This window comes from Lissotriton helveticus, chromosome 1_2 (assembly GCF_964261635.1).
Source record: "Lissotriton helveticus chromosome 1_2, aLisHel1.1, whole genome shotgun sequence".
NCBI lineage: Eukaryota > Metazoa > Chordata > Amphibia > Caudata > Salamandridae > Lissotriton > Lissotriton helveticus.
In genome coordinates this window covers 97,711,219-97,737,000 of record NC_136058.1, presented here as the reverse complement: position 1 = coordinate 97,737,000, position 25,782 = coordinate 97,711,219, and the positions used below count along the sequence as shown (strand labels likewise).

The 25,782-nt window shown below is 46.6% G+C and overlaps 1 protein-coding gene across 1 annotated transcript in view; it reads left to right on the top strand.

The window, feature by feature from the left end:
• The window catches only part of EFCAB7 (EF-hand calcium binding domain 7), a 317,322-nt gene that overhangs the window by 244,404 nt on the left and 47,136 nt on the right, over nucleotides 1–25,782 (top strand). Inside the window, exon 12 of the mRNA XM_078669291.1 lies at nucleotides 12,876–13,085. Coding sequence (XP_078525417.1) covers nucleotides 12,876–13,085 — 210 coding nt within the window. The remainder of the gene's footprint in view (nucleotides 1–12,875; nucleotides 13,086–25,782) is intronic.

The following is a 25,782-nucleotide window of genomic DNA, read 5'->3' as shown; positions in this document are numbered from 1 at the left end:
CCATTCAAAGAAGACCCAAGTCTCAATAATCTGTTATTATTATTTCAGACAGTTAGACATTACAAAACACGGAGTCATATAGCTAGAAGGCAGACTAATTGTTTGCAACTCTACCAAGGATGACATCAAGGCCCTTACACTGGTGCTTGCGCCAAGGTGCTGGTATTGGCTACAACCTGAGTTGCCTATGGCTCATTTCTAATCCTGATACTACTGGGCATCCTGGTTACACTACTTTGTCCAATGTGGGGCTTTCTCTACCACAGACAGAGGAAAGGTTCTTAGTCCTTGGTACCATATATGCATACTTACTCTGTTTCACATAGTAGTGTTTTATAGCAGTACAGTCTTGTGTCATAGAACAAAGAGTGAATCTGATTCCACCCCTGATTACTGTTGATGGCACGGACAGGCGGGAGATGGTTTTCATTTTCTCCGGGCTTTCCTTGCATAATTAACTGGGAAAATCACAGGACCTTCCTACTGTCAATGCCAGAAGAGATGTCTTCACACAATCCCCTGAGTTCATGTCGTTGAGCATTTTACCCCATCAGCTTCTGCTACGGGGGGGAACTTCTTAACCCTTCCCACCTACGATGATGTTATGTTATGTTAATTCTTTTTATATAGCGCCCAGCTGCCTCAGCGAAGAGGCATCCCGGCGCTAGTAGCAGTGTCAATAAGGAAACACGGGACTAAGCCACGAGAAAGAGGTAGGTTTTGGCAGCCTTACGAAAGGACAGCAGGCTATCCAGACAGCGAATCTGCGTAGGCAGGGAGTTCCACAGCTTAGCCGCTAAACAACGAAAAGATCGTCCCCCAGTTCGGAGACGCTTCACTCGAGGGACCGTAGCCAGATATTGCCCAGCTGATCGTAGCTGGCGCATTGATACGTAAGGTACCGGCAGATTGGACAAGATCTCAGGGGAAGACAGTTTTAAGATTTTAAAAGTCAGGCACAGGGTTTTAAATTCGATCCTTTTGGTCATAGACAGCCAATGTAGGCGTCGAATAGCCCCCAACGCAGAGTAGGTTCTGGGAAGCATCAGCAGGACTCGGGCTGCTGCATTCTGAACACGCTACAGGTTAGTCATTTCTGCCTTATTTGCCCCTAGCAGCAACGAATTAGCATAGTCCAGTCTGGACAGGATGGCCGCCTGTACTATCATCTGGCGGGTAGATGGATCAAAGAACCCCAGCAAGGGCCTTAATCCCCGGAGCCTTAATCCCCGGAGTAGGCCAAAGCAGGTACCTGCTATTTTCTTGGTATGCTTCTGAAATCTGAGAGTGGCATCCAGCCAAACCCCAAGTTTTTTTACTTTCAACTTGGGGGTGGGAGCGCAAACCAAGGTCTTGGGCCACCAGTGCTCACTCCATAGTCCCTTATCTCCCCACCAACAACACCTCGGACTTACTGGCATTGAGCTGAAGGCAGTTGGTGATTATCCACTTCGCGACCGCCGCTAGGCCATTCCGAAATTTGGCGGTGCCCTGCATAGGGTCGTCTGAGAGGGCCACCACCAACTGCGCATCATCAGCATACGAGACCATGGTAAGACCATTGTCCCTGGCCACCGTGGCTAGGGGTTGGACGTATAGATTGAAAAGTACAGGGCTGAGGGCAGAGCCCTGAGGAACACCCTTTCCGATGGACTGGGCGCGGGAGAGAAAGGGGGCACATACTTGGAATGTTCTGTCTGACAGGAATGATTTAAACCATTCCAAGGTTAGACCTACGACACCAGCCTTTCCAGACGATCTAGAAGGATATGGTGGGAGACCGTGTCAAACGCGGCGCTAAAATCAAGCTGTATCAGCGCCGCGGTGTGCCCCCCATCCAGAATGGTCCACAGATGTTTGTTTACAGCTAGGAGAGCAGTCTCCATGCTGTGACCAGGGCGGAAACCGTTCTGGGACAGATCCAATAAACTGATGTTATTCAAAAAGCACGTGAGGGTGTTATTAACGTGTGCCTCTGCAATTTTAGCTACCCATGGCAGTAACGATATAGGGCAGAAATTTTCCAATTTTGCTGGATCTAATGAGAGTTTCCTAAATAGAGGGACTACCCTTGCTTGCTTCCACATCTGCTGTGATAAGCGAGATGTTAATCATCTGACACAATGGTACAAGAAGCACAGGTAGGGAATCCCTAAACTGAGCTGGTTTCATTGGATCCGTGGGAGAATCATATTTATGTGTAGCTCATATTAGGACACATCCTTACACTTAACATCTTTCTTTAAGAGCCGTTACAGGTAGGATTATGGGCACACATGTATTTCGTTAAATTTCCTTTTGGTTCCGCCATTTAGGTTTATGAGGATTCCCATTATATCTCTCGGCCTGCGGCTAGTGTATGGCAAGGATCAGTTCATTTGAATAAGTGTGCTACAATGGCAATCACAATCCTCCTGCGTTTGTTAAGCCACAATCTGTTGTTGAGTTTAGCGGCCATCACAGCCACTCTCTCAACCACTTTTCCACCATTTAGGTGACTTTTGCCACTGTCATGACAAATAGTATTTAAGATTTTTTTATAAAAAGCGTATCTATCTGGTAAAATTACCTGAACCACTGAATGCACTTGAGCCTGGGATTTCTGGACCTAGGGACTCATCATGTTCACCACTTGATGCAGGTATAGACATGGGTATGACTGTTAACGCAAGAGAAGGAGGTTGAGTAGGCTCTTCTTCTTGAACATGCTATTTTTGTATGATTATGCCTGGTATTGATATTTCCTTCTCAGAGTATTAAGATAATATTTGTATCCGTAAAGTGATTTTTTAAAGGTCGATTTTAAGTTTTGACAGAATCCAAGCATGTGTTCGAAAATTGATAAATTCAGTGGCCTTGAAGGAAAAAGATATGAGCCTCTTCTTATTCCCCTTCCTCAGTTTAACAATGGCCACTCTGCATTATGCTCTGCTGCTTAGATCAAGAAGATAAAGTTCAAGAGTGCAACTATCAAATATTTTCACCATAAAGCCTTGTTCTATTTGTGCAATGCTGTTGCAAATGCTGGTGATCTGTAGATTTGTAAGGGTGTATTAAAAATATTGGATGCTCTCCTGTCGCACGTGTGATGAAATCATTCAAGAAATGTAACAGCTGCCAAATATGTATGCCCCTTAATGTAGGATATTGCAGACAAGGATGGTCGCGGTTAAGTCATAAGAGATGGTGTTAGGCTTTATTTTCGGTGCTAATAACCTTTTCCCATCTGCTGCTGCAAAAAAGAATACCTTTTTCATTATAAGACCCAGATCTTCTTTTTTTTTTTCTTTTTTCCCGGAGTTTTATATAGCGCGAACTTGACCCAAAGATATCGGGTATCTGAACGCTTTACATGAGCACCAGTTGCTTACACAAGGACACATTTTTTTTGTTAGGCACGGGGAGATTAAGTGATTTGCCCAGAATCACAGGATGTTGAGCGTCATTGCTGAGACTCGAACCGGGTTCCCCAGATTTGAGATCGACCGCGCAAGCCGTTAGGCTACATCCTCTTTGGGGAAAGCCATTTATTATTGTTTTGACCAAGTACCAACCTAAAGCCTCCGAGGCCTAAGAATCGGCCAAATAGATAATAATTTCATGGATTTGCCAACCGGCATTTCAGGCAGGCAGTGGTCAAAGGTAGAAGTTTTTAAATCTGCCAAAGGATTCATAACCACTCTTTCCCCACCCGCCTATGAAGTAAACAAACAGATTTACCAATCTAACTCCGTCAATTTAAGACCACCTCAGGCAAGTAGAGAACTGAGGAAGTTGGGGTATGTGTCTCTATTTTGGAGGGAGGTCACACTGGCCATTTGTCCCTGTCCAAGGGTGTACAGTGGTTCGGACTCCTACTACTTCATGTCTCTGCAGTTTATGACTCGAATTTTAAACCCATTCCTTCAGCACAAGGTTTCAATTGACTCACGTTTCAGGTTCCCCTTGTCCTGGTCGCTCCTTTCACTTGGATCAGGATACACCAGCTTCACTAGTAGGGATTTCTGCCTGGAAATCAAGAGTGTAGCCCTAGTCATTTCTGATCCTGAAGAAATTTAGATCTGGGGTGCTAATCATCCAAAGACACTTCTCTGTGTGATATCTAATTCTTCTGACACTGATGTGGAATATTTTGGGGCTCTTGCACATATGGACTCTTTTGTCCACTTTAAACAGGTGTATTCTCATCAATCTTCAGGAATTGAATATTATATCAGTTCAATCCTTCATGTGCCCACATTATCTGCCAAGCACCAATACATGACATGGGCCGCTGGCTGTGTCAGTTTTTGTCACTGATTAATATTCCATTTTCATGTACTCTGGAATATGTATTATTCTTTGTAACCTCCAAGTCAGGCATCCTTGTGATATGCAGTTTTTATAGGGTGCCAATTCATGCCTGTATCAAATGAGAGGACGTTCTTAAACAACACCTTCATAGATATCCATTCTAAGAGTCTGTCCCGTTTGTGATTTGAACTTGGTTTCAGTAGATTTTCACAGTTGATTTTCACTGATACGCCCCTTCAATCTTTGCCAGCTAGTGAGTTTAAAATGTAGAATTGGAATATTATGTTCTTACGGTTTTGTTGGCCAGGTAAATATATGATTGGTAGTCACCATTTTCCTGGTTCAGACTTTCATTGAGAAAAGATTCTACAATATTTGTTTGTGAACAAGGATATTTGTATGCAATATTTTCAACTTAGAAAGAGAATGCTTCAAATCCTGCACATCTCAGGCTCCTTTTCAGTCTTCATAAATTATTAGATCTAAAAGTGCTGCATTCCATTGTCTGTTGAATCTCTTCTCTCAACACAATTAGGCTTCGTTTAATGCAACATTTTGTGGCGTTTCTGTTTCCTGTTCCATTGGTTCAGATGCTTAGGATTTCTTAGCCATGTTAAAGATTTATTGCATACTTCACAGTTTACACATCCATTTGCCTACAACCCTGGGGCCGGCAGCACATCTCTTTAAGATTTAATACACAGCTTTTGTTTGCCAACAACCCATAGGGCAGGCAGCGAATGTCAAGCCGTTATGCATGTAATCTTATAGTCAAATAAAGCTTATAATTCAACCCAATATGCCTAAACATTTGAACTAAAGCTATAACCCCCCCCTGCCATCCTGTCAAATCAAGAATTAAATTGTTCTCTGTCTGTGCTTGACTTGCCATCTTCTGTTGTTTTTGCTCTTTCGCCATTTGTTTCTCATATGACAATGCTGCCTTCGCGTCCGTAAAGAAGGTGGACTTGCCATGTCCCTGGATTTGTAACTTGGCAGGATATAGCAGAGCATATTTGGTCCCAAGCTGTTGAAAGATTTTCTTTGCAGGTATAAATTCCCTGCGGGCCACTTGAACCTGAAATGTGAAGTCATTGCAATGTTGTTACCTTGATATTGAATAGAACCCTTTTCCCTGGCCAGTCTGAGTATCGTGTCCCGATCTCTGTAGTTGAGCACTCTCACCAGTATTGGTCTTGCCGGTGCGCCCGTCCACAGTCTAGGGCCTAAAGTCCGGTGCGCTCTTTCAATAAGAAACATTTTGGAAAGGTCGGGTCTGAAAAGGTCCCTCATCATAGTTTCGACATATTGCTCCATATTTTGAATGTCCTTCGTTTCAGCAATTCCTGTGATCCTTATGTTATTTCTTCTTGACCTAGCTTCCAAATCTTTGTTCTTCTGTTTGATAACAGCCAGCACCCATCCATTTCTCTCATTTTGTTGTCCATATCAGTCTGTCCTTCCTCAGTCTCCGTCACTCTCGTTTCCAGTACGTTCAATCGACCCTCCTGCTTTTCCACCCGTTGAGTGATCCTGTACATACACTCCGCAAGCGAATCCATTTTTAAGTCTATGCCTTGGAGACTTGTTTTCAGCTCTTTAAACATTGTCCGAATGTCTTCTTCCGGTAGTTGACTGGTGGTGGCGTCATCCCTATGATCCTGGTGGCCAGTGTCACTCTCAGCCGACTTGTTGGTCTTTTTGTCATAATTGAACCGGGGCTGTCATGTGTCTGGCTTGCCCATGGTCGCTGAAGTTTATCGGTGGCAGTTCAGCCTTCGCACCAGTCGGCTGTGCCCTCCACTGGTAGCTCTGAGACCGGGCGTGTAGGTAAGTCAGCCTTAGCCTTTCTTGCTGCCTTCTACAGGTTTGGCTCTTCCACCAACACCGTCCAATGGCAATGATTCTCGACCTGTAGTGAAATGACAGTGGTGAGGATCGCACTTTTTTTAGAGCAGGGCCAGAGATCCAACCACAACAGGGGGAGGGGTGCCACAGGGCGAGGCCGAGGGAGAGGCAATTCAACACCCCAATGGCAGACATTCTCACCCAGAGTCACCCGCAGTCGGGGACGAACGGACAACTAAACGAGAGCATTGTAGTTAACCTATCCAATCACATTTTAACACCTAGTGAAGATAGAGTACTCAACAAGGGGTTGGAGTTTGTTCCCACGCCGAAACATGATGCATTTAAATGCCGCGTGGAATTTCATGAAACAATGAGAAAAATCAAACTTAAGAAATTCTTCGCCCAGAAAGAAAATGAGCAAGACCTCAATTCATTTCGAGGCACTAATTTGAAGAAACCATCTACCTTCTGTCCTGTTGGGTCCGCCGTTGGCCCTGAAGTATCTGTTTTTGAAGAAAAAGTGCTCAATGACATTGAGAATTTTGAAAAATCCCAGGAACGTTCTAACTACTCCAACATGACGAGAGAGGATTGGGAGGCAGTGAGAGGCTTAGAAAAAAACCTCTCGTTGACAATTAAGTCAGCGGATAAAGGGGGTGCGGTAGTGGTCCTTAATACTCAGGATTATGAGACAGAGGTGCTCCGCTTGTTGAATGTCCGCACTAACTACAAACCCCTTAGAAAAGATCCGGTGGACGAACTACTCCAAACCATACGAGAAATGGTCAACAAAGCCAAAACTAACAAATGGATCTCGGTAAAAGAAGCGGAGCTCCTGGTGAATAACACCCCCAGGACTCCGGCTTTTTATATCTTACCGAAGATTCATAAACCTACTCGCCCTCCGCCCGGCAGACCCATCGTGTCGGGGATACAATCTGTGTTGGAGCCCCTTTCACAGTATGCGGATTATTTCCTCCGGGAGTCGGTGGTTAATCAACAGTCCTTTATTAAGGACACAACCGACGTGTTGAACATCCTGGAAAAGACTCCATATGACTCAAGTACCCAGTTCCTTGTCACCATCGATATTGAGTCCTTGTATACGAGCATCCCCCAGGACGCTACGTTGGTGGCAGCAGCGCGCGCACTGGGGGACCTCGAGTGGCCCTATGATGTTCCCCAATCATTCGTTATGGAATGCGTTGAGCTCGCATTAACAAGGAACTACTTTGGATACAAGGACCAAATCTACCTTCAAACCTCTGGAACATCTATGGGGGCCACTATGGCCCCCAGCTTGGCATGCATCTATGTGGGTAGATTTGAGGAGCACATCGTCTATCCTGATACCAACCCCTTCCAGCGGCACATTTGCCTCTGGAAGAGATATATAGACGATGTGCTCTGCATCTGGGCAGGCACTGAAGAATCTCTAGGGGAGTTTCTGACATGGCTCAACTCGCAAGACGAGAGCCTGAAGTTTACGTGGACTAATAGCCGCACAAGTGCTATTTATCTGGACCTGGATATTGAGTCTGGCCTGGATGGTGGACTGAATACCAGGGTGCACCAAAAGCTCACCGACAGGAATTCACTTCTTATGTACAATTCGTACCACCCTAGAGCCCTCCGCGACAACCATCCAGTGGGCCAATTCCTTAGATACAGGAGGAATTGCTCCAGTACGGGTGGGTTTCTGGAGCAATCAGATGACCTGACAAAAAAACTTGTGCAGCGCAGATATCCCAGCAAAGTTGTTAAGAACGCTAGAAAAAGGGCACTAAATACACCTCGGAGTGCCCTATTAGAACATACAAATAAAGAGAGAAGAGACTGCCTGCCGGTGGTTATGACATTTGACCCCATGGCAACCAAAATCAGGCAGTCCATCAGAAAACACTGGAACTTGCTATCCACGAAAGACTTTCATATGCCACCACCCAGATTTGCTTTCAAGAGGGCAGGTAACCTAAAAGACAAACTAGTTCACACCCGCACCCCGGTGCCACAAAAGAAAGATCTGACTACTTTACCTAAGGGACACTATCCCTGTGGGACATGTTCGGTCTGCCCCCTAACTAAGAAGAGCAATAGTGTAACCTTGAGTACAGGGAAGGTGTGGTTTTTTAACCACTTTAGCAACTGTAACACCACGAATGTGGTATATAGATTGCTATGTTGCTGTGGCCTCCAGTACATTGGGCTAACTACGAGAAAAATCAAGGTGCGCATTCAGGAACACCTCAGCACGATCAGGGCGGGTAAACTGACTACTAAGTTGGTTCAACACTGCCACAAAGAGAAACATGATTTCACATGGACTGTGCTAGAGGTAGTAAAAGGAAATCCACAGAATATGGAAACAGCGTTGCTTAGTAAGGAAGCAAGATGGATATACAGAGAGCGTAGTGACAGCGTTGGCCTGAACGAAATTATTGAGTGGAACCGAGTTAAGTAGATCTGTAAGGGTTATACAGCTACATGGAGAAGTCAGGATAACACCTTTTCTTCCCCATTCAGTTTAGGTGGGTGCTCCTGGCTGCCCGGCCAGGAATTCTAGGGGCTGCGGAGTGCCTCCCGTGTTTCTTTGGATGTCTTCTGTCTTGAATGCACCTGCATGGTATTTTACCACGCTATACAATTCATTAAACTTAATCCAAGAGAGTGGTGTACCCACATGCTTTGATTGGTGAATCTTGGCTCTATTCTGAATCTTTACCCATTACTCCAGAGATTTGAACTATAACATCATAATCACACACTTGGGTTGGGTACGTTCCCAGGGATGACTTGTTGTAAATATACTTGTAAATATACTCCCGTCAGGGTTGCATTCCTCTGCTTGGTTCTGGGTAAGTGACTCCACTTTGAGAGGGCGTTGGGTATTCACTGCTTAGGCTTGTCTTGGTATCGTGCGAATTCATCGGCACACAGACCAGGTTGGAATTATATTGCACACCTGATTACATCATACACTAAATCTCCGCCTGGGTTTCCTTACCGATTACAGTTCTGGGCCAGTTACTTCACTTTGAAATGGCACCACGAGGATATTACTTAGGCTTGTACTGGCAATCATTTGTATGTATATGTACACAGCATATTTCATTACATCATACACTAATTAAGTATGTGGGTTGGTTCACTGCAGGAGGTTGGCGGCACTAGGGCGAAGACTTGGAACCAGTTGGCTAAGTAGGAAGTTGATCCTCGGCACCATTCCAATATGGCGCTCTTGTTCCATCTTGGAATATACCCGTGTGCGCATGCGCGACTCAACACGTGACCGGACATTGCCGGTAACGGCGTAGGGAGAACAAGCTTTAAATACAGACGCCAGTGAACGCCCGGTGTTCCTGGGATGATGTATGGTCCGGGCTCCGCGCTGTACGGTGAGGAGTGGGGGTGTAGATAGACGCGTGGAGCAGGGGCGTGGGTTAGGCAGTCACATTCAGTAACGAGTGATTGCCCAAGAAATTGAGTAGTTAAGCGATGGGCACTGCACTCCCCGTTTTATAAATGAAACTTTGATGATATTACGCATTGGGTGTTATGAGTCAAGAATTTTACTGCATATTTCCGGGAAGCTTCGCTCTACCGGTGGATAACATCTGGTGATTGCTGCCTCTTGCCCCTTGTCCTAATACGAATGCATATCAACTGATATAAATGAGCGCTGCCGCACTATTTTGAATTTTTATTCAAAAAGTGGGTTTTTCAAAAAAACTTTTTTTGTTCACTCCTCATAGATTGATATTTCAATCGACTTTAAACGAATCGGAGTGTGATTCGGTCAGCCGGTATGAGATGCCCATGCTGGCCTGGGGTAATTATAAATATATTTGTAACCATTACTCATTTGTGGAAACCTGATTATTCAGATTGACTACAGGGTGTGTCTCTGGTTTTTATTTGTGTCTCAACTCAACAGTGTCCAAAAAAGATGTTCTAAAATTGGTGCAGTGACCGAGTGTTGAATACCCTGATGAATCTGCCGAAATTATTGGGGCAGTGAAACATGTCGGTATCAGGTACTGGTAGGCGATATTAAGCTACCAACCTCTTTTTTAATTCATCAGTTCACACTAATACGAAGAATAAAGTAATTGAGTGGGTGTGTCTGCTGATTTTATGTCACTCTGTCCTTTTGGTCACATTCTTGAGTTATTGTTGTAAAACTCTTTGTGTAGCACCTTTCACACGCATTTCATTTTATGTGTTGTAACAAATTTGTTTTCGTTTGGGATTGGAAGGCAACCGATGATGAGAAAGGGGCATTGAGTTGGTAACATCTGCCAATATCCCCGAGGGTTGTTCGCCCGTGAGGTGCCTTCCGTTCTACCACACATTTTTTCTCAGTTAAGTGCACATGTGGTTGAGTGTGGGTGTATGTACTGCCAGAAAAGAAGGCAGGCATTTTTTGGATATTTTTTTGGATATTGTTTGAGTTGAGAACTCAGTAACCCTTTCGGAACAGTAGATTATGGGGACAATAAGACATTAGAGAATCCATACCCCACTGCGATATATAGCAGGGGGTCTAGTCTGGTATGTTTTAAAAAAAACACAACCTGAGTGATGTGTACTCATGTCAGTCAAATGTATGAATCGTCCCAGGTATAGGGATCTTATTGTAGATTGATTGCACCCCTTTACACGTACCTGCCGTTGACCAATAACAGTCGTTTTCCTCTGTTGTTCTCTTCCACCATGCACGTTAGTAGTGTGGCCCTAGAAGTTTCCCCCTTGCTATCGCCGCTGGGTCCGGGTTATGCTGCGACAGAGCCGACCATCTCCGGCTGTTGTAGACAATATGGGGGTCCGTCTCCTGTTGTTGTGTATTATGCCTTTGGGTCGAGGTCGTATTACCGCTTACCACTCCCGGGTACAGTAGGTTATGGCTGATAGCTTACATCTAGTTGTACCAGTTTTAGGTCAGCGCTTTGATGGCAGTCCCTTGCTTCGCAATTATTCCAGCCACAGCCTCTCTATAAGCCGGTCTCCTGCTGTCCGCCTCGATAAATATAGGGTTAGGCGGCCGCGCTTTCTTAGATGGCTCACCTCACATTTAGGATATCAGAATCAGCATAGTAATCATGTTTCGCCCGGTTACACTGTAATCGCACCCATGCGCCAATGCAATGTGTACACCACGAACTTGCTTCATTTATATTGCTCTGCTATGTATGCCATCGCTCTGCAGCCACTTGTGGTGTTGTGACAGAGTTAATCCCTCAGCCTTGATTCTCCTTATGCTGGTCCTTCCCACAACTTACTGCTCCACTTTTAAAATGGTACGCTGGGCCCGGGCTCTACGCGGGTCTCTCTAGCCGACTGCGGTTTCACCCAACAAAATGGTGGGCCCGCCTCCGGCCACCTCTTCCTATGTTTCTTGGGATTGGGGTTCTTTCACAGCTACCAGCCGTCTGAATCAACAGTCGCAAGCAAATATCCCCCTCGTATCGTCTCTGATCGTGTTGGCGGCCCCCAGCGACAATCCCGGGGCCCGTCCGTTGTCCAACCGTCTAAAGGCGATCGCCAGACATGCCGGAACCCAATAATCTTCGGTCTGGGGCAGATGCGCTTGCCGGATGGTTTACGAGCTGCACCGACATCAGCGATGTATTGCGCTGCTCCCGCTGAAGCTTCTCCGACCCACATGTTAAAGAAAAGGTTTGCGCCCACATCCTGCATTTGGAGTTACATCGGCATTAGACATAGGTAAAATTACCTCAGACAGTGAACATACCTCTTCAGTGTCAGAGGATATTAAGGCAGAACAGATATGAAGCAGGTATTTTGCACAGTACCAAATTTTGTGTCAGATTTTGACTCTATCGCCTTTAAATTAGGCCTGGGCAAAGCACTACGCTACCCACGCGTAGTTTGCGAAGTTTGCGCAACTTCGCACTATGCGAACTGCACGTAGCACAGTGCGAACACGCGTAGCGTAGTGCAGCGGTCATTTTTTGCTTGCTCGTGGTCCTCAACGTCAAGTTGGCGACCGCGAGCAGGCAAAATGTCATCCTGGCAACTTTTTCCTCGTTCGCGATCAGCAACATCAAGTTACCGATCGCGAGCGTGGAAAATAAATCTCCCTGCGAGATTCTCAACGCGGGGAGGTCTGGTTTCTCATTGCGAGTGGTCGGGTATGCTCGCGACAGCTCGCGATGAGAAACTACCAGTCCGCGTTGAGAAAGCTGCCGCTCGAAGAAAAATCTCCTCGAGCAGCAGAAAACTACAGCTCGCACTGCGCAAGATGCCTTTTTCAATGATTGCACAGTGCCGGATGCTTGTCTGCACTGTGCAATCATTGAAAACGGCATCTTGCACAGTGGGAACATGCTACTACGCAGTTCGCGTAGTGCAAAGTGCACTTTGCGTAGCTTCCCGAAGCGCTACTTCGCAAACTACGCCCAGCATTACTTTAAATCTGGAGTGTGCTGGACATGTTTATTTCATACTGCATTTTCCTAGGTAGATAAGATCTCAATTTGTAGTCTATAAATCCTCTCCCAGTTAGTTTTCCACATGGTTTTAATATAATGATGGATTTATATCGCAAAGAATAGGATATAAAGGGTTTGTATTAATCTGTTATTGCAGATAACATTTATAAGTTGTCACTAGAGACAGACTCCTAGATTCCACCGATGTCTTTAAAATTGAGGTACGTACTGTAACAACAATGTTGACTTTACCTATTTGATGCTTTTGTATTTTAACAGGCCTGTCCCTTCATTATTGATGTCTATGCGGAAAAATGCAAGCCACGAATCAAAGTTGTCAGTCTGGAGTCTAGCAATGAGCAGCTTAACAGGGCCATCTGCACATCTGTCATTGCGAAAGGCGAAGCCAAAGTTTTGGATGCTTATCAAACTATGATTGTCCACACTTACAAGAGTGATACGAGGATCACGTCTGTGTTAGAAAATAAGGTATTACATTTTATTGCATTTCCAAATGTATGTGGTATTGATCAGTGCAGAGTGGGGGTCGCAAGTGATTACTTGGAGCAGTAGGGCTTGACATCACCCCTTCTCACTTAACAAGAGGGGTTTATGTGCTTGCCATGAGCTTCCACCTTCCAGGGCTTGTGCACAGTTGCCATGAAGGATACTAGTTACATGAATAATGCAGTAATGAAGAAAATCGAGAAAAATAGATTGTTCCAAATGTGCAGCAAATCAATAGAAAATCGGAAAGCACTCCTAGTAGAAGCCCAGAGTCTCAAAATGTCCCTCTGTCTCACCCCAGATTTGATGATTTGTATAGTCAATTTCACCGTAGAAAATGATGGAAAAGCATAATTATTTCATCAAATCACAATAGTTTTTTTTTAATTCCTATAATTTTACAATTTTAACACTAACCCATTACGTGAATATTGATTTGCTCCTACTAACCTGATATCATAGGAGATGTCAGAACAAATACGTTACGTTAATTAATTAATTAATTAATTCAATACAGTGTGATAGCAGGAAGAGCCTTGGGAAGTAGTAAAAAAAGTTCCCTCTGTGGTTTCTTGGAGATTAACATTTTATGCAAAATAAACAGTGCACATTTTGCTACGTGTAGTGTCAGGTGAGAAATATAAACACACAATGAACATTATGAAACAGCATCCATATTTACAACAATGGAGATGAGGCCTACCTGAGGTATGGTTTTAGCGTTGGCTATAAAAGACACATTAAAACCCTTCATAATTGTGTTTTAATTGCAATACACTGACATAATTCAAATGTGGACTAACTTCCAGGTAGTTTCCCCCCTCTGAAGAGTTTACCATCACTAAACTCCAAACTATTTATAATACACTAAGCATCACTTACTGTTTCTTGCGTCTCTATTCTTCCACCATTTTAAAGTTGTCATAAACTTGTGCTCTTTCTTCTATCTCGATCTGGACACGTTTTCTCTTAAACATTGTTGATACGATATTCTAATCCAACAAAAATTATTAATATCATTGTTGGGGCAGAAAAGTCCTCTGCATGGTAACGGATGTGCACCTCTGCCCTGAGTGCCCAACTGTATTGATGTCTGGATACCTAATGCTGATTTTGTTGTCATAGGCAAACGCAGATCATGCATTTGCGCCAGGACGTAGGCCCATCTCACTGATTGTAACTTTGTTGGACCATAAGGGCACCCAAAATCGCTAGTGTCATAGCGTTGAGAGGCTACCTCCGTCACCAGTAGTAAAGCAGCACAGGCGAAGTGGTGGCAGCATACCGTGTAGTGATAAGTGGGAGTGAACAGGTCCTTTTTAGGTCTCAGCCTGAGAAAGACTGCGCACATGCGTAGTCGAGCTGGCGAGACTTGATCAGATAAAGGAACTTTCACTAGCGAGGTTAAGCCCCGCCCCTCTTCTCCATTGGCTGGCGTCCCAAACGGTGACCAGCCATTGGAGAAGAGTTCTTAGTGACGTTCTTCATTCTCTCTAAGCCCCGTCCTTTTCAGACTGGCTTACTTGACTTCCTTCTGCTGTAAAAGATTTTTTATCTTCTTGGGGCCTGCCCCATAAAGATTAGAAACCTTTTACAGCAGAAGGAAGTCGGGGGAAGAGAAAGGCTACGTCCGTGTGGATTTGCATCTGTGGCACTTCTAGCCTCAGCTGTCTATTTTTCTTTTCGTAGGTTTTCACGTGTGCCTCAGAAGGGAGGACGTGCAAGTACAATTTTTAATATCATAGAACGGACTTTTGCTCACATTGGAAACTAACATGCAATAATATAATACCCTCAAGTGGACTTTTGCTGGAAGTGCCCGTTTCACGTCACGTTCTTGCTTACAATATCTCACTGGGACACTGTTGGAGCACCAGGAAGAGAAGTGGAAGGGGCTGCAGCTCCCCCACATGGTGCCCCCAGAGGAGGCTTGCGCCTCACTCCTGCTTCCTGGGGCAGCCGGGTCGCCTGCTCGCCCTCTGCTCCTTCGCTGAGGCTGCCGCCAGGAGTGGGCTCCTCGCTGCCTCGGATAGTATGGCCGAGGGATCCCTCACCTGCCTGCTGGTCTGCCTGCTGTGCGCCGCCGGCTCCCCCACGCCGGACCCCCAGGGCTTCCCCCTGCCCTCCTCACAGCAGGACACCCGAGGAGGCGGGCCGGCTGGACCAGAGCTTCCTGGAGGCGGTGAAGCGGCCAATCCAGAGACAGCTGCAGATGCCGAGCGGCCCAACATCATGCAAGATCACATCAAGGTGCGCGAGGACGGCCGGGTGGAGATCCCCAACTTGGACGGGCACGACACGTCCATGCCGGACCAGCAGCAGCAGACCTCCGAGATCATCAGCTTCGCCGAGACAGGTAGGGGGCCTCGGGGCGCTGCGTTCAGCACTGTTCCTTTACCACTGCTGCGCTGCTGTGCTGTATGATTCAGTACCCCCGTCTCAAGGTGTCCCTCGCCTCTGCCCTCCACCCCCACTATCTCAAGGTATTCACTGTCCTCCATCACCCACCATCTCAAAGTATCCACCGCCACTGCTACCCATTATCCACTATTTCAAGTATACTGCATTTCTCTTACTTCCGCAATCTAAAGACCCCTACACACCTCTAAAACCACATTATTTATAATTATCCTCTGCATAACATCTTTTGTCTATTCTTTAGTGAGGACACCGAGACTGTCATCATCCTGTGATCCCCACCTTGTCAAACGGTAAAGGCCCGAGTCACAAAATATGCAAACCTATGCATCGCAAGTTTCCCCTATGGCTTGTGCACATTGCTGAATTTGAGGTGTTTCACACAAATCTTCAGGTGTGCGCTGATACAGCCGTGTAAGTTAACATTCTCCAGTATTACATCTTTCATAGATTCACATGCTTGTATCTTCCCCGTCGTCATGGTGGGAGTCTCACGGTAACAGAATGACCAAAGCAGTATCATAGAGAAGAAAAAACTGCATAGAAAATCCCATAGGGACTGTAGCATTTGGTAACCAGACCATCTCATTATTTGGTCCAAAAGTCAGCCAATCAGCATTGCTGCCCTGCCCTCACACTCCCCAGCAGAAGCTTCCTGCCTCAGATTTCCAACCGCCTTCGTGTGAGAAAGGAGTCACCCTGAGCTCTGCTCAGTTTTCTGTTCCTGAGTGAACTTTTGACCTTTTGCTTCTTACATCCTGACTACTGGATTAAGGTATTGTGTGCCTATATTCCGCATTATGGCTGAAAGCTCTAAAAAGAGGCTGTTCAGGCCATGCAGATCCTGTGGGAAGGCCAGGCTATACTCTGAAGACCCTCATAAGGACTGCCTATATTGTCTTCATCCTAAGCATGTGGCTAAGGATTGTAAATACTGTAGAACCTTTTCTGTCAAAACCCTTAGAGACAGAGAGGCTCGCTTGCTGTTATGGCTTCAAAAGAAGAAGGCCATCTCAGACTCAGATTCTGGGGAGGAATCTGCAAAAATGACACCTAAGAAGAGAAAGGCCTCTATTTCTGAGGAGAAAGTGGAGCCTAAGAAGAGTAAATCTAAAGATAAGGCAACGTCATCTCTTCCTATTACTCCTCTGAAGAAGCTGTCAGATCAGAAAGGGACAGGGTCTGCTCCACCGACCAGTTCCCTCACTTTTGCTTCAAAATCTGTGGAAAAGTCTTCAGCTCCGTCGACGACTGCACCGCCGACGACGACTTCGTCGACGACGACAGCTTCGTCGATGACAGGATCTAAAGCGGCGTCGACGTCGACGACGTCGACAACAACAACGTCGACGAGTAAGATTACCCCGTCGACGAAGAGACCGTCGTCGTCGTCGTCGACGACGACGACGACGACGTCGACGACAGGTTCGACGACGAGGATGTCGACGGGGGCCTCGTCGACGATGGTCCCGTCGACGAAAATCATTCTGTCAACGGCAAAAGCTTTCAAATCACCACAGTCGAAGACTATGATTTCTATCCGGTCTTTTCAATCATCCAAGGGTTCGGCGACTATCAGCAAATCGGCGGAATTCACATCATGGACGAAGATTTCACCTCTTCCACCATCTTCTTTGTTGGAACAAGACTCAGATGGAGAGGAATCTTCAGGTGCCGCCTATAGTCCTTCACAGCTCCAAATAAAGAGCCAAGACACAGACGAAGAAGAGGTATTTTCTTTCAAGGACAGACCTCACTCTTCCAGATATGAATCGTTCCAAGACACACTTGAGTATAATGAAGAGGAGGACAATCAAGAAGAATCGCGAGAGGAGGTACGACAGGACACAATGTCTATACCAGTGTCTCTTGTATCTGACCTCAGATTCATGATAAACGACTACTACCGTCGGTTCCCAGAGGCAAACGCCTCTCAACCAGCTACGCCGGTAGCTCCTGCACAGCCATCAAAGGCAAAAGCTTCCACGCAAGAGCAGGGAGTGAGATCACCGCCAGTGGTTACTATAAGAGACGATCTAACGGAATCCGATGAGGATGAACAACCTGAAGAAGGGGAACTTGTTCATGATGCTTCGGGGCAGGAATGGAATGAGTACATCTTGCCATCGGCCCCGTCGCCTGACCCACTGCCATCCACCTGCCCTCCTCAAGACATTGGAGGGTTCCATGACATCATGGAAAAGGTGGCGAAGAGGTTTAAATTAGATATGGAAGTTAAAGAAACAGACTGTTTCTTGTATGATTTCAAGGACGATGCCAGGAAATCAGCTAGGTCAATCCCAATTATTCCTCATATTTGGGAAGAGGGCCTAAATATTTTAAAGACAACGGCGTCCATAGCGGTTTCTGTTCCAAGGATTGAAAAGAAGTATAGAGCGCCGGAATCGGCTTCAGCCTGTCTAATAGGACACCCCGGGCCGGAGTCAGTGGTGACGCAGGCGGCGCAGAGAAATTCAAAGAACCCGGTGGCTACTTCCTTAGTGCCACCTGACAAAGAAGGAAGGAGAATGGATGGTGCTGGTAAGAGGTTTGCAGTCATGGCAGCCTCTACTATCAAGGCGGCCAATGCTATGGCCCTTATTAGCCGTTTCAACAGACAAATGTGGTCAGATCTGGCACCCTTACTGTCTGCGCTACCGGAGGATAGAAAGGAGGAAGCAGTGGCCATCCTGAAGGACGGAGCAAAGTCTGCGGCTGAATCTATTGACATCGCCATGGACGTTTCATCTATGGCTTTCAGGCAAATGGCTGGGGCAGTTTCGCTTCGTAGACAAGGCTGGCTTAAAGCAACCTCTTTTCGCCCGGAGGTGCAGGCATAAATTGTGGACATGCCGTTCGATGGCGAAAGTTTGTTTGGGAAACATATAGATGAGGCGCTACAAGGCATAAAATCTGAAACGGACACTGCCAGAGCGCTCGGATCTCTTCAACAAGGACGGTTTCAGTCCTTTCGGAAAAGAGGTACAAGAGGCCAATTCAATCAGAGATCTTCATATCAGTCCAACAGATATCAGCCATATAACCAACAGAATTATCGGCAATACAATTCAAACACCCAGTTCAAGCCCTACAACTCCTCTTACCAGCAGCAATCTAGGGGCAAGTCTGGCACCAGAGGGAAAAATCAACAGTCTAATAGACGTCAATGATTTCAGGCTGGCGCTCCCCACTATACAGGTCCCGGAAAACGACCACTATCTGTCTCAATACTTCAACAACTGGATGTCCATAACATCGGACAAATGGGTTCTAGATGTCATCAGCAGGGGTCACACCCTGGAATTTACAGAAATGCCACCGGATCATCCCCCAGTGATCAGGCTCTCTCAACATCGTCAGGAATTGCAGAACGAGGTCCACTCGCTTCTGCAAAAGGGAGCCATAGAAGAAGTACCGCAACATCTCAGAGGGAAAGGCTTCTATTCGCATTTCTTCCTCATCAAGAAGAAACAGACCCTGAAATGGAGACAGGTATTGGATTTGAGGGATCTGAATCAATACATAAAGAAGATTCCCTTCAGAATGTTATCATTACAAGAGATCCTGCAAATGTTAAAAGAGCAAGACTACATGGCGTCCTTGGATCTCATGGATGCGTACTTCCATATCCCAATTCATTGGAAGCACAGAAGATATTTAAGATTCACCGTGGAGAGTCGCCACTTTCAATTCAAGGTCCTTCCATTCGGACTCAAATCGGCCCCGAGGGTGTTCACCAAATGCATGGCCCCGGTGGCAGCCCATTTAAGATTGCAAGGGCATTACATTTATCCGTATCTGGACAACTGGCTGGTGACAGGTCCATCATTCAGAGAGACAGCAAGTTCTCTCCACTGCTGCATTCGCCTGTTTCGACGCTTGGGACTAAGTACCAACTTGGAGAAGTTCTCGCTGACCCCGGCCCAGGGCATTCACTTCTTAGGAGCGTGGATATGCACCAGGACAGTGAAAGCTTATCCTTCCAGGGAACGGGTGACAAAGATAATGGGTCTAGTCTCGGCCCTTCAGCAAAAAAGGTTCATTTCTGTGAGAATTTACAAGTCCATGTTGGGGATGATATCTTCTTGCATCCCACTGGTTCCAAATTGCCGTCTTCGAATGAGGCCTTTACAGGAACAACTGGACGAGCAGTGGGTTCAGTCCAAAGGCACCTTCGAGGATCGCATTACCATCACGAACCGTATGAAGGTGGCCATGTCATGGTGGAAAGTACAGAAGAACTTGGATCAGGGCTTACCCTTTGTGGCTCAGACTCACGATTACGTGATGACAACGGACGCCTCCTTACAAGGATGGGGCGCTCATCTTCAGGAGCTGGAGATCCAGGGTCTCTGGTCAAACTGGGAGGCTCAGCTTCACATAAACATGCTAGAACTCAAAGCTGTGTTCCTGGGGCTCCAAGCCTTCTTACCCAGGATACGTCATGCATCGGTGCTTATTCAAACGGACAGCACCACGACTATGTTTTACCTGCTGAAGCAAGGGGGAACAAAATCCAGACAACTGTCGATGTTGGCGCAAAGAATCTGGAAGTGGCTAATAATCCACGGCATTTCAATCCAGGTGCAACATATACAAGGCATCCTCAACACACGGGCAGATGCCCTGAGTCGCACTCCGAATGTGACGCACGAATGGGAACTGCACGACACTCAGCTCCGCAGAGTGTTTCAAAAGTGTGGCACTCCCACATTAGACTTGTTCGCAACCAAGGACAATTCAAAGTGCGTCCAGTTTGCGTCCAGGTACCCTCAGCAAGATTCCAGGGGAAATGCATTCCACATGGATTGGACGGACATGTTTGCCTACGCGTTCCCTCCGTTTCCGCTGATACCACGAATCCTTCGCAAAATGAGGGCGGAACCTTGTCAGGTCATACTGATAGCACCAGCCTGGCCGAGGCAGGCATGGTATCCAGAACTGCTACGGATGTCCATGGTCAACAAAATTCAGTTTCCGACATTCCAGAACCTCATTTCCATGAAAAACGGTCAGATTCTTCATCCGGACCTGCAATCGCTAAAATTGTCCGCATGGAACCTCATGAGCGGGAATTCCAGAACTTAAACATTCCTCAAGAATGCAGACATATTCTATCTCAAGCCAGAGCTATGTCAACCAACAAGACATATGCAGCTAAATGGTCTTGTTTCTGTCACTGGTGCGACAGTCAAAAATTGCATCCGTTAACAGTACACCCTGAAGGTATTCTACCGTACCTGTTGTCTCTATCTAAGGCAGGACTATTGCATGCCTCGGTAAAGGTACACTTAGCAGCAATATCACGCTTCAGGAGAAAGCCAAACGAGCCATCTCTCTGGTCTTCCAGGCTAATAAAGGAGTTCATTAAAGGACTTTTTAGAGTTTTTCCACCCATTCGGCGCCTACCAGTTCCATGGCACCTCAATACAGTCCTGTCGCAACTTATGAGGCCTCCTTTTGAGCCTATCCACAACACAGACTTACAGTTCCTTTCATGGAAGACAGCCCTGCTCCTCGCATTAACATCAGCAAGGAGGGTTAGTGAAATTCAAGCCTTCTCAGTGGAAGAACCCTTTTTACAATTTCGTCAGGACAGAGTTATTTTAAGGACAAATCCTACCTTCATACCTAAAGTCCCTACGACTTTTCATCTCAATGAGTCCATTATTCTGCCTACCTTTTTCAGCAATCCCTCATCTGATGCAGAAAGAGCATTGCACTCTTTAGACATTGCTAGATGTTTGAAGTTCTACATTGAACGAACAAAGATATTCCGCAAATCCAAACAATTATTTATTGCTTTTGAAGGCCAAAGGAGAGGCCTTCCTCTATCAAGACTCAGTATTGCAAGATGGATATCATCGGCTATTCTGAAATGTCACGAGAAAGCGGGAAAGCCGCTCTCTTCTAAGGTGAATGCACATTCCACAAGGAAGATGGCGACATCAATGGCCTTATTCGCAGGAGTGTCGCTGCCAGACATCTGCAGGGCAGCAACGTGGAAGAGTGTGCACTCTTTCACCAAGCACTACTGTCTGGACACTGCGTGGAAAGAGGACACGGCAGTGGGACAAGCTGTTCTGAAACGCCTATTTCAATAAGGTACAATTTGATTATCTGCTAATTTCTCTATACAGTACTTTTGACTTATGTTTGCATGTATATTTATATATATATTTATATATCTGCATGATTGTTATTATATGGATATGTATTGTTCTAACATTGCTTTCCTGCAGAGCTTCCTTCTGGGTTCTATCCTGGAAACGCTGCAAATTTTTGTGAGCACTGCTTACTACTCTGATACAAGCATGTGAATCTATGAAAGATGTAATACTGGAGAAGGAATTAGTTACTTACCTGTACACTATAGTTCTCCAGTATTATCTTTCATAGATTCACATGCGCCCACCCGCCTCCCCGTTTCGCAGGCAGAACCTGTTCTCGGTATTTATCCATGTCTCTCACTCGGGGACGGAAATCTGAGGCAGGAAGCTTCTGCTGGGGAGTGTGAGGGCAGGGCAGCAATGCTGATTGGCTGACTTTTGGACCAAATAATGAGATGGTCTGGTTACCAAATGCTACAGTCCCTATGGGATTTTCTATGCAGTTTTTTCTTCTCTATGATACTGCTTTGGTCATTCTGTTACCGTGAGACTCCCACCATGACGACGGGGAAGATACAAGCATGTGAATCTATGAAAGATAATACTGGAGAACTATAGTGTACAGGTAAGTAACTAATTCCTTCCTAGAGGGCAACCCTTCCTCAGATTCAACAGAGAGGTAGATTACTGAGGGGATCGGGAGACGATAACAAGATCTTCTTCATCGAGGGGGATTACACAAATTCACCTTTGACATTTTTAAGGCACTGGGAGAGTGTCATTTGCAAAGAATCACATGTTGTTGAATCAGGCACCCCGGATGGGATTCGTTCCTGAATCCCCAGGCTCCACAGATGACAGCTCTAGTGGTTAGGCCACATCGTCGAGTCTTCATAGCACCCTCGCCCATTTGAGCAGGGGGAAGAATGTGCTGGGACTTGGAACGCGGGGTTCTTTGCGTCCCCCTCACCTGACCGTCAGTCCTTACTGACCCATCACCCACAAAGACTCAATGAACCCCCTTACAAAACCTGGACCGATGTCTTGCTGGGCACAGGGGCACCAGCCGCCCCCCTCAAAAAACAGAAAGTGAAGTGTTGGGAGGAGGCAGAGGCTGCCCACCCAGGGTCCGGGCTGGGATTTTGCACTAAAGGGGTCAGTGGGTGAAGGGCAAAGACTGACTTCCTCTTGAGAGCCCTGGAAGCCCAGAAGCCACTTTATGATGGAACTGTTAAGGACACCTCCTCCATAGCCAATTGGTGTTTCTGACGCCGGCTAGGGCTGGGGGAGAGTCAGTCACTCATGGCGCAGATTTGATTCGTAGACTACCATTTTATTGTTAATGAATGTTCTCATCCATATTGTCAGAATATTATAGCATGTACATATATTTGGCACTTCTAAGTTCTGCTGGCAGAGGGGCCAATGATTGAATGTGCACAGGGAGTCTGCATTATCGTAACCCAGTCAGCGGAGCGCCCACAGGTGGGCAGTTTGAGTAGCCCCGCACTTCTGAGTGAACAAGTCGTTGGCGCTTTTAACCCTGCAGTTTTCACCTGTCCCCTAATGCCCCCTAAGTGCCTAGATGCACCTCAGTCATCGGGGGGGGGGGGAAGGGGGGGGGGGGGGTAAAAAGGCAGTGCTTTCGGGTACCCCCTAAAGTCGCACACAGCAGAAGGGAAACGCGATCCCTTGTACACTACAGACTCGAGAATTTACACGGAGGTGCAAGAAACCTCTCCTGCCAAATGTTTGCACAAGGCCCCCACCCACCCCCTGCCGAGCCCCGCCTCCCTTCCATACGTCTATCTTGCTTTAATTTCCCTTGTGTTCTCTTCTCCTTCCAGGTTAGTTTCTTTTTCTCTTTAATTTGTCCCCTCCTCCCCAGTTCCCTTTCCTTCATTTCCCCCCTTCTCTCTCGCTCACTCTTGAATTGACCCCTCCTCCCTTTCCCCCCCAACCCGGGACCCCTGGAGTGGCTTCTCACACATCCCCGTCAATGAACCCAAACGGGCAGGAATTTATGGCCGAGCTGCGTAAACATGACAGGAGCCTGGGCTGAGCCGGCGTGCGCCTGGGGGTCCGCGAGGCAAATGGGGGCCACAGAGAGGGAGGGAGGGGCGTGCCGGCAGCACCTGGAGAGGATCTCATGCGTTCCGGTAGAACCCCAGAGACTATGGAACGTTGAGGGGTGTCTGTGCTGCACTCTGGGGAGGTCTCATAGGTTGTAGCACCATCTGACACTCTCTCCTTCTGAAGGGCTGCACACTGATAGAGTCTCATAGGTTGTAGAACCATCTGACACTCTCTCCCTCTGAAGGGATCTCTGCTGCACACTGAGTGGTCTCACAGTTCTTCTGGGAAGGTGTCTACTGCACCTGGAATGGATCTGACACTCTCTCCTTCTGAACACTGAGGGGGTCTCATAGAGTCCACCAGTTCTTTTGACACTCTCCCGTGATAAGGGGTGTCTCAGCTGCACCTGGAGAGTTTCTGACACTCTCTCCTTCTGAAGGGGTCTCTTTTGAACACCGAGGGAGTCTCGTAGAGTGCAACAGTACTATTGACACTCTCCCATGGGAAGGGGTGTATCAGCTGCACCTGGAGAGGGTCTGACACTCTCTCCTTCTGAAGGAATCTCTTTTGAACACCAAGGGGGGTCTCATAGTTTATGTTTGTGTTTACCACTGCCGCTGTGCTCACCAGTGGCGGCGGGTCATCAACTGCTGCTAGCTACACAAGTATCTCACTTCTGCGCAGAATGGCGCGCACAATTCGGGTCGGTTGTCTTCTGCTCCTGTACGGACTGCTAATGGGACTATTATTATGCTGATCAGGGTGTAATTGCTGAAATTGCTCTAGTTTCGGAGGGAGTGAGCTCTCACAAAAATGGCTGCCAAGAGCATTCCCACATCGGCTTCCCGAACACGCCAGCACCCTAACTAAGAACCATCCCAACGCCTGCAGTGTTTAAAGGTTCCTGATTTCACCCTATGGCAAGGTACCTGTGCTTCTAATTCGACTCCTTTGTGTCTACGGAGCTTTTCGCTTTATACGGAGCCTGACCTTAAAATGGCGGATCGCGAGTGGCCAACGATCTTCATAATTGCCTATAACATTGCAGTGCTCCTTATTACTGGCAGTTTTAATTGAACATTGATGGTCATACCCAGCTGCAAGGTTTTTGCTCCAATCCCGACCCCCTTTGATACTGTGATGAGCTATACCCGTTTGGATCGATATTTTGGGGGCGGAGCTTGTGTCCATGTGCATGTATGATTGGAACGTGGATAGCAATTGTGGAGAATTAGGAAGGAGCAACAAGCGGTCACAACCATGCGCTCTGGATGCATACAGTGTGTGTAGACTGCAACAGAAGATGAACTCTGCAGTGAAACAGCAGCAGCAGAGAGGCGTCGGAAGGGGTGACGTCTTGGAGACACTCTGGCAGCACCCGAGGTTAGTGAGTGTGCAAGGGGGTGACTTCATGCAGCAGCGTAGCAAGGAGGCCGCGGGCCCTGGTGCAAGCAAGGAAAATGTCCCTTTAGACTGCGCTTGCGGTAGTAGATACAGATATTATCCAGGTTCAATGGGCCCCGGTGCCACTGCACCCGCTGCACCAGTGGTAGCCGTGCCCCTTACTTCATCCAGGGAATCTGTCACTTTCCTTTTCCAAAAAGTGATACCAAATTGCAACTCGGCCCAAATCAACAGTTTATACATTTTAAATAAAATAATCATACGATCTCTTTCCTTTCATGAAAATTCCTAGTTACAAATGGTTGCCACTGGGCCGTTTTCTGGCAGACCAGGCTTTGGACATCCGCTGAATTGATACAGGGGTTAGCCTGGTTTCAGCTGTTGTTTGTCGCTGATTATTGATGTTTGGTGGTTACTCATTTAATTCCCCTCTCGTGGCTGGCTGTCGTGTCTGATAGTCTTTATTGATTATATTGCTTGCACTTTTAATTACCCAATCGATTTTTTTCTTGCTCACCCCCATGCTGAACCATTGAAAACCATTTGTAAATGGATAGCTGAAATTTCCCCCAGAGGAATGTGAAACATTGTAACTGCAAAACCAAAACTTGAGTGAGATTTTGAATTTAACGCCATTTTATATTCTGTATAAACAGCACCACAATGATCTG